The sequence below is a fragment of the Oryx dammah genome, unplaced genomic scaffold (genome assembly GCF_014754425.2).
Source record: "Oryx dammah isolate SB20612 unplaced genomic scaffold, SCBI_Odam_1.1 HiC_scaffold_29, whole genome shotgun sequence".
Lineage (NCBI taxonomy): Eukaryota > Metazoa > Chordata > Mammalia > Artiodactyla > Bovidae > Oryx > Oryx dammah.
This window is the reverse complement of record NW_024070213.1, coordinates 52,656,433-52,669,677: the sequence shown is the minus strand read 5'-3', so window position 1 is coordinate 52,669,677 and position 13,245 is coordinate 52,656,433. Positions and strand designations below refer to the sequence as shown.

At 43.1% G+C, this 13,245-nt stretch overlaps 1 protein-coding gene across 1 annotated transcript in view; it reads left to right on the top strand.

Moving 5' to 3' along the window:
* DRAM1 (DNA damage regulated autophagy modulator 1) overlaps positions 1 to 13,245 on the top strand; it is a 41,287-nt gene that overhangs the window by 19,551 nt on the left and 8,491 nt on the right. Inside the window, exons 2-4 of the mRNA XM_040234868.1 lie at positions 3,905 to 3,972; positions 6,576 to 6,718; positions 11,490 to 11,667. Coding sequence (XP_040090802.1) covers positions 3,905 to 3,972; positions 6,576 to 6,718; positions 11,490 to 11,667 — 389 coding nt within the window. The remainder of the gene's footprint in view (positions 1 to 3,904; positions 3,973 to 6,575; positions 6,719 to 11,489; positions 11,668 to 13,245) is intronic.

Here is a 13,245-nt window from a genome sequence, read left to right as displayed (position 1 = left end):
AGTCACATCCACAACTGGGTATTGTTTTTGCTTTGGCTCCATCCCTTCATTCTTTCTGGAGTTATTTCTCCACTGATCTCCAGTAGCATATTGGGCACCTAATGACCTGGGGAGTTCCTCTTTCAGTATCCTATCATTTTGCCTTTTCTTACTGTTCATGGGGTTCTCAAGGCAAGAATACTGAAGTGGTTTGCCATTCCCTTCTCCAGTGGACCACATTCTGTCTGAGCCCCAGGGAAACCAAATTCCATAAACCAGTTCCAGAAAGTGTTTCAGGCTAACTTTACCATTGAAACAAAACTGTGAGTCTTTACAACTATTTATTACCTTTGCTATTTTTATTCCTCTTGCTTGATAACAGTTGTTTGTTGTTTTGTTCCCTTAAGATCCTTATTGCTGAGACATGTTCAAAGGCAAGCATTGTGGCCAGGCTTAGGCCTAAAGTGGTTTCTCTTGTGTCAAATAGCTACATCTGGTTCACTTCCTCCAGGGCCCCCCACCCTATCTGCTTACAAGGACAGGATGCTTTGGGAACTCTCTTCCTCAGAGCTTGATAGCAGCCGGATCACACCACATCAATGTTCAGAGCAGCTCCAGTCTTGTTTTTGACCCGTATTTGCCCCAGATTGGTCCACAGTTTATCAAGGTTGACAGTCTGAGCAGAAGCTCTCATTCCTCCCTTAGGTGGTGATGTCTCATTCCAACTTTCCCAAAGTAAGCTGGGTGATATTTGTCAAGGCTGATTGTGTGGTGATGAATGCCATCCATATTACCCAGACCTCCCGGTCTTTCTGATGTTTGATGGTGCACCGTGGCCATGACTCACATGGACCCTAAGTTTCTGGGTCTTCCTCGTCAGGATGGCATGTCAGTGGTTGAGATGAAAGAGGGAGCCTTCTGTTTGTATTAACAAGAGTAGGCAACCACTGCTATCCTTAAAGAGTTTCCCAGGTGATACAGTCAGAGAATGCAATGGCACCCCACTCCAGTACTCTTGCCTGGAAAATCCCATGGATGGAGGAGCCTAGTAGGCTGCAGTCCATGGGGTCTCAAAGAGTCGGACACGACTGAGTGACTTCACTTTCACTTTTCACTTTCATGCATTGGAGAAGGAAGTGACAACCCACTCCAGTGTTCTTGCCTGGAGAATCTCAGGGATGGCAGAGCCTGGTGGGCTGCCGTCTATGGGGTCGCACAGAGTTGGACATGCCTGAAGCGACTTAGCAGCAGCAGCAGCAGGTGATACAGTGATAAAGAATCTGCCTACCAGTGCAGGAGACACCGGAGACTAGGCTCAGTCTCTAGGTCAGGAAGATCTCCTGGAGGAGGAAATGGCAACCCACCCACTCCAGTATTCTTGCCTGGAAAATTCCATGGACAAAGGAGCCTGGCAGGCTACAGTCCATGGGGCCGCAGAGTTGGACATGACTGAACGCACATACACACTATCACACTATCCTTAAAAGTTCTTAGAAGTGGCCACAGTTTTTTTTTTTTTTTGTCCCCCACCCCCCGGGGGGCTTGCAGGATCTTAGATCCCCGACTATGGATTAAACATAGGCCCAAAGCAATGAAAGCTTGGAATCCTGACCACTGGAAGGCCAGGGAACTCCCAGATCCTGCCTGTATGGTTTAAAACGTACAGATAAGCAAGAATAAAATAGCATTCTGAAATCCTGAGCTTTCGAATGGCATGTTTGATGTCATGTGGACTGCACACCTGGGCCCTTGAAATTTGTCCTGGTTTGTTCTCCCTGCATGGATGGCCCCCAAGTCTGGTCATCTTCTCATCTCCTGTTGGAGCACCTTTGTCCCCCCTTCTGCCTACCCCCTTACGTGGCAGATTCCTCTCAGACCCATGACAAGTACTCTTGCATGAGTCACTGGGTAGCTGCTTTTCTATTCTCTGAGGGCAAGAAAAAAAGGCTTCTTTCCCCTGTGTGAATTACTCTTCTGCCAAAGTGCTGCCCAAGGGCACGCATGTGCTGTCTCCACTTCTCCCCATCACTGATTCCCGTCCCCTCCTCACGCACTCAGAGCCTTGTGCTCAGAAGGGTGTCCTGCACATCAGGCAGCCTTCTCCACGTCAACATCCCTTTAGTGAGAAAAAGAATTATTAGTAGGAAAATGGTGATGTTAACTCTTACACACAAGGGACACTGAGGTTTGTTTGTTTGTTTGTTAATATCTATTTGCTGTGCCGGGTTTTAGTTATGGCACGCAGGATCTTCTATCCATTGTGGCAGGCAGGGTCTAGTTCCCTGACCGGAGCCGGAACCTAGGCCCCCTGCGTCGGGAGCGCAGAGTCGTAGCTACTGGACCACCAGTGAACTCCAAGTGTCACTGAAATTGAAGTAATTGGGACCAGAGGCATTTGTGGAAAGGGGAAACATTAACGTCTTCATACTCGGCGACTATTAAATGTTCACAGAGCTCAAAGGCTCCTGCTTCCTGCACATACAGGACACTTCACTTTGAAGTGCATCTTTTCAACTCGATCCATTTTTCAGTACTTAAATTTCAGAGCTGTTTTAAAATGTGGAAACATTCAAGACGGGTCTCAGCTGTTTTATATTGGGAACGCTTTTGCTGTCACTTTGAAATGCTGCTTTATGTGAGCAGCTTGAGAGCATAAAAATGTAAACCTTGGCGTGAATGAATAGAAACCAGCATATGCCAAATGCTGCGTTCCAGCTTTAATTCCTTGATAGACTACATTTGAAAAATGTCTCTTAGAAGCTATTTTTTTGTTAAAATAATTTATCATCATGAGTATGCCCTTGATAGCTTATTATTTCCATAAAGCACTGATAAGCCTCAATAATATTTATTTTTCAGCCTTCCATCATCTTTTCAGCAATGTAAATTTTTATGCATCAATTGTCATGTTAAAAATTAAAATGATATGTTTATACATATTTAATATTCAAATAGATTTTTCAAATGTGATTTTTGGTCTTTTTTTTCCTCCTCCCCGGAAGAGTCAGTACCTCACCAGGTATGAACACACACACACACACACACACACATATACCCACCAAAAAAATGAACACTTGCATCTGAGTTTTCAGGTGGAATCATCTGCGAAACACCACCACCATTCACTTTAAGTATTTCCTCACGTAGCATTGTCACTTATACTTCAAAACAAACAAATGTACAAACAAACTCATAGAAAAGGGGACCAGAAAAAGGAAACAGACTCATAGAAAAAGTGGTTTTCAGATAAATGAGTACCAGAGATGTAATGTACAACGTAGGTAATATAATTAATACTGTTTTATGTTACATGGGCTTCCCTTGTGGCTCAGCTGGTAAAGAATCTGCCTGCAATGTGGGAGACCTGGGTTCAATCCCTGGGTTGGGAAGATCCCCTGGAGAATGGAAAGGCTACCCGCTCCAGTATTCTGGCCTGGAGAATTCCATTGACTATACAGTCCATGGGGACACAAAGAGTCGGACACGACTGAGCGACTTTCACTTTCACTTTCACTTTCACTGTGTTACATATGAAAGTTAAGAAAGTAGATCCTAAGAGTTCTCATCATAAGGAAAAAATTTTCTTAAAAAAAAATTGTATCTCTATGAGATGATAGATATTCACAAAACTTATTGTGGTGATCGTTTCATGATGTCTAAGTCAGATCATTATGCTGTACCCCTTAAACGTATACAGTGCTGTTTCAAAATTGTATCTCAATAAAACTGGGGAAGAAAAGTGGATTTTTTAATTTTTCAGAGCCCACATGAAAATACTTTGGAACAAAATCAGATCAGATCTTTGGAATTCAAAGTGGCTGAACACATGGAAGGAACACAATATAATACCTGCCAATTACATGCCTGCCCAGGGGGTTGAACTGGATTCCTTTTTACTAATTTGGACATGCTTTCTCTTTCTCAGTGACACAGGAACAACACCTCCAGAGAGTGGCATTTTTGGATTTATGATAAACTTCTCTGCATTTCTTGGTAAGTACACAATGAAGTGAAGTGCAGTGCAGTGCAGTGCAGTGAAGTGAAGTCGCTCAGTCGTGCCCAACTCTTTGTGACCCCATGGACTGTAGCCTACCAGGCTCCTCCACCATGGGATTTTCCAGGCAAGAATACTGGAGTGGGGTGCCATTTCCTTCTCCAGGAGATCTTCCCAATCCAGGGTTTGAACCCGGGTCTCCCACAGTGTAGGCAGACACTTTAAGGCAGAGTCATTAAGTACACAATAATTATTATAAGTAAATTAAAAACTCCCAATCTCACGTGAAGTAAAATGTTATAGTTTATGTATCATTTTTTATTGTTACTTTTTAACAGGCATTTTTAAAAAAATGTTTTATTTTGTATTAGGGTATAGCTGATTAACAGTGTTATGATAGTTTTAAGTGAACAGCAAAGGGGCTCAGCCATGCATATACGTGTATCCATTCTCCCCCAAACTCCCCTCCCATCCAGGCTGCCACATAACACTGAGTGGAGTTCCCTGGGCTATACAGTAGATCCTTGTTGGTTACCCATTTTAAATGTAGCAGTGTGTACATGCCCATTCCAAATTCCCTAATTATTCCTTCCCCATTCCTTCTCCCTGGCAACTATAACCTTCTGGAAGTCTGTGAGTCTGTTTCTAACAGACATTACTTTTTAGAACACTTGTAGATTCATGGAAAAATTGAGCAAAATGTAGAGATTTCCCATATATGCCTTACTCCCTTGCACTCCTCCTGGTTGCTTTCTTCATTATCGACATCTCCCCATCAGTGTGGCTTTTTGCTTTGAGGCAAGGCGGAATCTGACATGAGTATCTTTGTTTAAAATGCTCTCTGATAAATGATTAGCTTGTAGTCTGCTTTTAAAAATTCAGTAAAAAATATGGCCGTCATACACTATTGAATACATAGAAATCTACTTTATCCTGACACATGCATAATATCCATCTCATGGACATATGATAATTTATAATCCAATCCCCTTTTGTTATATTTTAGGCTGTTTCTTATTTCTCAATTTACATTGCTAAAGTGAATGTATTTTAAATATATCTGTGCATATCATGTGGAATTTTTCTGTAGGCAAAGTTTGCTGAGTTAAAAGGAACAGTACCCTCTTACACCATTCACAAAAGCCAGTGGCAATTAAAGAACTAAACATGAAGAACAAAACCATAAGAGGATTTGGATGTAATTGTGGGAAAATATTTTTAAAACCTTAAGATGGAAAAGCTTATCTAAGCTTACACAAAACCCAGAAGCTAAATAGGAAAGAACTGACAGATTTAGGTAGATAAAAAAATTAAAACTTCTAAGTGATGAAAGATACACAAAGTTAAAGACAAACAACAGACCAGAAGAAAATTCGTAATGTTTATAGAAGACAATAGACTAATGTACTTAATGTGTATAAAAACAGCTACAAATCAAAAATGAACAAACTCAAGCGAAAAATAAAAAAAAGATAACAATGCAATTTTCAGAAGAAATGCAAAGGACTAGTGAACATACTAACCCACTCCAGTGTTCTTGCCTGGAGAATCCCAGGGACGGGGGAGCCTGGTGGGCTGCACAGAGTCGGACACGACTGAAGTGACTTGGCAGCAGCAGCAGCAGTGAACATACTGAAGGTTTCTCAGTCTCATGGACAATCAAAGAAATGCAAATTAAACCAACAGGTTGCCATTTTTCATTTGTTAGACTGGCAATAATTAAAAGGACAAGGGCACGCAGTAATTGCTTTCAGACGCTTCTGTGGGAGTATAAATTGCCTCAGTCTTGGAGCAATTTGGAGGTACTTCTTGGCATTTTAATTGAGCATAGTTTTTTTGACCCAAGAATACTACTTCGAGGAATTCGTCTTTCAGAAACACGGAAAGTGTGCCAAAGACATCTATACAAGGATGTTCATTGAGCATTGCTTGTAGTGGGAAAAGCACATAATGCAGAAACCTATCATTAGGAGAATGATGAGATAAGTATGGCATTTCACTCTACATCATGATGAGGTATATAGACCTATTTGTACTGACATTGGCAGGATCCCCATGGTACACTTTTTAATTTTAATTTGTTTATTTTTGACTACACTGGGACTTCGTTACTTCATGCAGGATTTCTGTAGTTCCCGAGATCGGGGAGCTACACTCCAGCTGCAGTGCTCGGAGTCTCAGTGTGGTGGCTTCTCTTACTGAGGAGCACGGGCTCCAGGGCTCATGGGCTTCAGCAGTTGCAGCGTGTGGGCTCAGAAGTGGCTCACGGGCTTAGTTGCCCCGTGGCATATGGGATCTTCCCAGACCAAGGATCAAATCCTCGTCCCCTGCATCAGCAGGTGGATTCTTAATCACTGGGCCACCAGGGAAGTCAGGTGTGTGTGTGTGAAAGAGAAAGAGAGTCCAAGTCTGAGTCTGATGGCAGAAAGAAATAAGGTGAGCAGGGCAGGGGTGAGAGCGTGGGAAGACTGTTGCAATCCGGGGGCTGATTATGATCTTGATTACAACCAATACAATCTTGGTAAAAGCCATACAGAACTGTTCATGTATTTTCCCTTCTAAAAGGTCACTAAAAATTCATCACAGTCTGTTTCCTTTTCAGGGGCAGCCACAATGTACACAAGGTATAAAATAGTAGAGAAGCAAAATCAAACCAGCTATTTCAGCACTCCTGTTTTTAACTTGGTGTCCTTGGTTCTCGGATTGGTGGGATGCATCGGAATGGGTATTGTAGCCAATTTCCAGGTACGACCTGAAGTCTTTTCAGTTACTGGGGGTGATGGAGTTTATGTGACTGGAAAGAAAAGTGAAAGTGTTAGTCGCCCAGTCGTGTCCGACTCTTTGTAACCCCAGGGACTGTATGTAGCCCCCCAGGTTCCTCTGTCCATGGTATTCTCCAGGCAAGAATACTGGAGTGGGTCACCATGCCCTTCTCCAGGGATATGTATCTGGAGGGAAGAAGCAAGAACAGCAGAGGCACACTTGTGCCAACAGATCTCTCAAACAGCTGATGAGCATATGAAAATTGGGACAGTTTGCTTTTTAGAAACAAATCTTTTTTTTTTTTTAGATTTATTTATTTGTTTATTTTGGCTGTGCCATCTTCGTTGCTTCGCGGGCCTTTCTCTAACTGAGGCAAGCGGGGGCTACTCTTCATTACAGTGGCTTCTCTTCTCTGTAGTTGTGGCTCAGGAGTTGTGGCGTACAGGCTTAGTCGCTCCGTGGCATGTGGGATCTTCCTGAATCAGGGATCGAACCTGTGTCTCCTGTATCGGCAGGCGGATTCTTTACCACTGAGCCCATGGGAGAACCCAGAAACAAATCTTTATCATTTGGAAGTCAAGTCTTGGGAGAAATGGGATGCATGTATGTATGACTGTGAAAAGGAGCATGCTTCAACCCATGCTGTGGGCTCTGGATGGCTCTGTGCTCTTCCTGAGGTGGTTTAATGTGCTGGGAGAGCTTCTTCAGTCATTGTAATGGTTTCATTAACAGTGTGAACATATTTCTGCATGTGAGCTTGTGTATATTTTCTGATGCTACTGTTTGAACCTCAGTAGCGTGTTCAAGGAGAAACATGTGATCTCTACCTTTCACAGATGAGGACCTAGGTACATGGAGGCGAAAGAATCTGCTCAGGGTTACTCAGCTAATCAGTTACAGGGCTGACATATGGCCTTATTGGAGCATATTAACTTATATGATGACAACTGAAAAGTCTGCTTGATCTGTTCTTACTGTGTCAAGGGTTGGAAAAACACTGTTTATTTGGCCACGCTGTGTGGCTTGAGGGATCTTAGTTCCCTCACCAGGGATTGAACCCATGCTCCCTGTAGTGGAAGCGCAGAGTTCTCACCACTAAACTGCCAGGAAATTCTGCCTACTTATTTTATTCTAACTTGTGAATTCCTATGATTCCAAGGTCTCTTTCAGGGAAAGCTGGGACCTCTTTGTCGACGGAGACAATATTTTATATTTAAAAACTGTATTGTATTTCAAAGGAGTACTAACTACGAGTACTCGCCTCACAGGGTTATTGCTGGCATGCAATGAGATAATGCACCATACCTGGCAATCTGTACTTGGCGGTCATTACTTGGTGATGGTCATTGGTCCATCACTAGAGGCCAGCACCCCAGAGGGCCTGCTCTTCCATCACCATTGTCCCTTTGTGGCCACAGCATGGAAGTTACTCCTAGAGGACTTCTGGTTCTGCCCAGGAGAGCTCCTTCAACCATTTCCCCAACAGAAGTGATCTTGTGTGATGCTTACTTTCAAAAGAAGGTGTTAGCCGTCAGTGCTAGCTGGCTGATCAAGTCCACTAAAACCACAGCAGGAGTGTGCCTCCCCCCGGCGTGGACCTGGGAGGCTGATAACCTCGGGCCTCCACCTGCACCGTTTGCGGTCCCCCTGTTCTCTAGTGTCTGCAGGCATTAGACCATTGTCAGAGAGCCCGCTGCCTCACCTGCACCACGTGGGCTCAGGGAATTACCTTTCCTGCCCTGCACCTGAAGGAAGCCATCTGTCGTCATCGTTGTTTAGTCGCCAAGTTGGGTCCGATTCTTTGTGACCCCATGGACTGTAATCCTCCAGGGTCGTCTTCCCTCCACTGTCTCCCAGAGTTTGCTCACATTCATGTTGTCTGTGAGGGAGAGTATAATAAAGTGCTCTGGGAAACCCAGGGCTGGTTGTGAGGGGTGAGGCACCCTCCCTTATATGACACAGAATCTTCAGGACAGCCCAGGGCAGGGATGCTCCTCCCAGGTCGACAGCCAATGTGTTTTTGTTTAGGGGTGTTACAAGTCTACAACTACCAATGTTTCCCTGTTAACACTGGCAAAAGGTGAGCGCCCAAACTGCAGCTCTCTGGAGCAAAACCTATAAGGCTTCCAGGGCGGTATCTGCAAACTTGGTTTGCTTCTGGCTCTGTTGAATTTTCCTACTCTTGTTGTCTCGTATGAGGAAATAAGGGCTTCTCAGGTGGCTCAATGGTAAAGAACTTGCCTGCCAATGCAGAAGACATAAGCGACATGGTTTGATCCCTCAGTGAGGAAGATCCCCTGGAGGAAGGCATGGCAACCCACTCCAGTGTTCTTGCCTGGAGCATCCCATGGACAGGATCACAAGAACTTCGGGCTTCCTTAGTGGCTCAGAGTGTAAAAATCTGCCTACAGTGTAGAAGACCTGGGTTCAATCCTTGGGTTGGGAAGATCCCCTGGAGAAGGGAGGTGGCAACCCACTGCAAAATTCTTGCCTAGAGAATCCTATGAACAGAGGAGCCTGGTAGACTACAGTCCTTAGGGTTGCAAAGAGTTGGACACGATTGAGCAACTTAGCATGCACTCACACATGCATGAGGAAAGAAACACCACTTGTTGCCACATTGTCATGTGGTAGAGCCCCTTAATGACATTTATTTTATGACTGTGTGCATTTTACATTCTGTAACAAACAGCATTTAGTGAAGTTTTCTAGGTGATGGGCATTTATGAAAACATTTCATGCTTTACTTGTATAATTCTAATAATGACCTCAGAAGACAGTAGTTTATCAATGGAGACATGGAGACACAGAGAGGTTAACAGTCTCCCCAAATCTCATGAATCATGAGAGACAGAAGTCGCCTTTGAATCAAAGCAATCTGCCCAGAACCTATAGGGAAGAGTTAATGTCAAGGCCAGAATGAGGCAAAGTCTGTGAGAGAAAAAGCATGTATACAATTTACAGCTCTAGTGTCAGAAAGCACGATGGAAAGAAATTTTTTTAATGGAAAGGTGATGAACTGGAAAGTTACAATTTGTCTGGTGGAGGGTGGTGTGAATTGTTCAGTGGGGGGCAGTATGTCCTGTGTGATATCCTGCCAGATCATTCTCACAGTAATGCAACATCACAAGTGATGCAGGTATCTGTGTTTAAACCATAAAGGGCAGACTTTAGGAAGAAGACTTAGGTGGTTAGATAATTACACTTTTGGTTCCCTTTAAGGCTTCTGTGAAGTGATTATATCTTCATAAAGACCAGAAATAGAATCTCTAACTTTTCCTGAGAGCAAAGTGTTTACTTTGTCATTGGGCCTATAAATATATCTTTACAACTTCCTGGTTTGATATCCTGTAATTCATTTTCAGCCTGCTGTGTGCAAACCAACATGAGCAGTTATCTCAAGATTTAGAGATGTGAGGGCAAGTGAGAGAGTTGAGTGGTGGTTTTTCCTGAGTGGGAGGAAACCTCATTTATCAGAATCTCACAGCCGGCTTTCTCTCCTGCAGGTGACGGATGGCTGTGTTTTAGTGTGTTCTCTCCAAGCAATCTCTGTCATGCTTTTGTGTCCCTCACAAAGTCTCCTTTTTGGAAAAGTCATTTCCCGAGGTTGAATCCTGTTAATAGTCTAGTTTTCTCTAGTGTTACTATTAGGTTGTCCAAAATGTTCATTTGGGTTTTTCCATACAGTCTTACAGAAGAAACTATGAACTTTTTGGTCAACTCAATATCAAGAGAGTTTCAAAAAAAAAAAAAAAGGTTCTCATCTTAACCTCTATGCAAAATTCATGTCTGATATGAGTCATTTGCCTTCTGAAGGACATCTTGGATGAGAGAATATGTATTCCACCATGAAAAAAGGCACACTGGAAATACAGCTCCTGCTAAATTGAGGGCCTTTGGACCTGACTTCATCAGGGTTAATGTGGGTCTCTTGGGTTTGCAGAATAAGATCCAAAAGGATACGTTGAATTGGCCAGGGTTGAGGAAGCAAATTTCCTGACAGTGCTAGTTAGAGGGGTAGGGTAGCAGTGGAAAACAAAGTATGTAAATTCCGGATCTGATTTGCTTACCAGCACAAAAAGAAACTGGAGGGTGGAAAGTACCAGGATCATTGGAAGGTGAAGGAAGGTGAAGTCGCTCAGTCATGTCCGACTCTTTGCGACCCCGTGGACTGTAACCTACTAGGCTTCTCTGTCCATCGGATTCTCCAGGCAAGAATCCTGGAGTGGATTGCCATTTCCTTCTCCAGGGGATCTTCCCGACCCAGGGATCGAACCCATGTCTCCTGCATGGAAGGCAGACGCTTTAACCTCTGAGCCACCAGAGAAAGTCCCAGGATAACCTCGGTGCCTTCGCAGCAGATGCTTTGTCTTTTGTTTATCTTTCCTTGCTCAGTTGTGCCTAAGAGTCAAGGGGTGAAAAGAATTTGTTTTTCTTATTTCTTTTATATATATATTTTTTGTTTAATATGGGCTTTCACACCCCCCTGCCCAGTTTTATTGAGATACTGTTACTGAACCAGGCCCATTTTGCTCAACTCTTAGCAAGCCAAACGTATGCTGTGGAATAATCACGTTGCTGGCATTTACTGCAGTGCTGGAAAGGCCTTGATCATTTTCTGGAAGCTGCTGCATTGTCCCAAGACGAGGCGGGTGCCCTTGTGATGCCTGGTGGGCTTGAGAAGCCCAGAGGCAGTGAGTGTTCGACTCTGGATGTGCGTGGAGTAACGGCGCGTGTGTGACGTTCTCTCTAGGAGCTGGCCGTTCCCGTGGTCCACGACGGCGGTGCCCTTCTGGCGTTTGTCTGTGGTGTCGTGTACACGCTCCTGCAGTCCGTCATCTCTTACAAATCCTGTCCCCAGTGGAACAGCCTTTCCACGTGCCACGTGCGGATGGCCATCTCTGCTGTGTCCTGCGCAGCTGTCATACCCAGTATCCTTTGAGCATCGGTCAGTGTCCTTGCAAGCCTGACACCCCCTTCACCTCGCTCCTATCCCCCCAAAGTGGAGAAAGCTAAGGCTGACAGCCAGGTGTCAACAGGCTTCAGAAGAACGACTGGGCAAATCACAAGGAAAATAGCTCAACCTTGTCTGGTTAAATCAAAAGAATCTTTGGGGGAAAGAATGGTGGGAAGGGAAAATGGAAAAAAAATGTCAGGACACTTCAGTCTCTGTTTACTTTCCTTCAACAGGGTCCGTTTCATGAGCCGTGCGAAAATATGTATTTTTCTTTGTAGTGGTTGGCTAAAGACATCAAATATTGATATTGTACTTAAAGTAATAGCCCAGTGGAGTTCCAAGAAGCCAGACTGTCCCTTCTCCCCACAACTAGGTGATTAGAGGGTTTGATTTTACTTGTCCACATTAAGAGGTTTTAAAAAGCTCTATACTATTTATTTAGAAGTCATTTAAAACACATTTAGCCTTTTCATTCTACCACTGATTTTATTTTCAAAATGAAATTTTATTTTTTTCTATGTCAACAGTGTGCAAGGAAAACATAAATTTTTCATACTTATATATTCTGATTTAGAAGAAAAGAAAACCAACCCTTCCATTCTTTTTTTCCTTTCTCATTCTTTCTTTTCCTTTTTTCTTTCCCCCAAGAGGTATTTAACAAAATAAAACTGGTCTTTCAGGGGTGGAAAATTTCCCATCTTTCAAAATATCATCTGCAGTCATATCAAATACTGAAGAGTCATTAAAAACTGATGATTGCTGTCAGATTATTGGAAAGCAGCAACTATTTTATTAGCACTGGTTTTGTTCATCTGGGTTGGGTTGTGGTATGTGGTGGACAAGCTTGAGTAAAAAAGCATGGTGTCCTCATGTGCTTCTAAGTATTAAGCTTTGCCTTTCTCTTTCAAAATTGAAGCTATGCAAAATGTGAAGTCTAAGGATGGTTTGGGATTTTGAAAAATTTCTAAGCACAGAGGAACGAAATCCTAGTATTGAGAAATTTAACAAATTATAACTTTGATTCCTAAGATAGTTCCTTCTCTGTTTCCTTATCTTATTTATGGATCGAAGACATTCATGCTTTCTCTTGACACCTATCTCCTCAAAACTTCTAGGTTGTATTAGTTGTTGGATTTATAAAACCATTTGTAAAGTTAAAAACAAAATTTCTCTATGCAGGAAAGCTTTCCTTGCTTCCAACTTTGAAGACAGATCTCTAGGTATTAAAATGAGAGAGTTTTCATAGAATTAGCATTTCAGGCCAGAGTTTCATATACTAATAGTTCCCATTTCTAGAAGTTCCTAGGAGCCATGCTGAGGGGTAGAATCCCTGAACAGAAGCAGATTGATCCAATTAACTTGAACAAATGCACCCATATGAAAAAGTCTGTCATCTTAAATATTAGCATCATGGATTTATATTTCCTTACAAAGCTTTTCAAGCATCTTTAAAATGCTCTGTATTAGTTCCATGAAACAGCCTCATTTGACTGCTGGAGAAACCGAGGCCTGAGGTCATGCTTCTACGCCCTTCCCACTAAATTGTCCATCT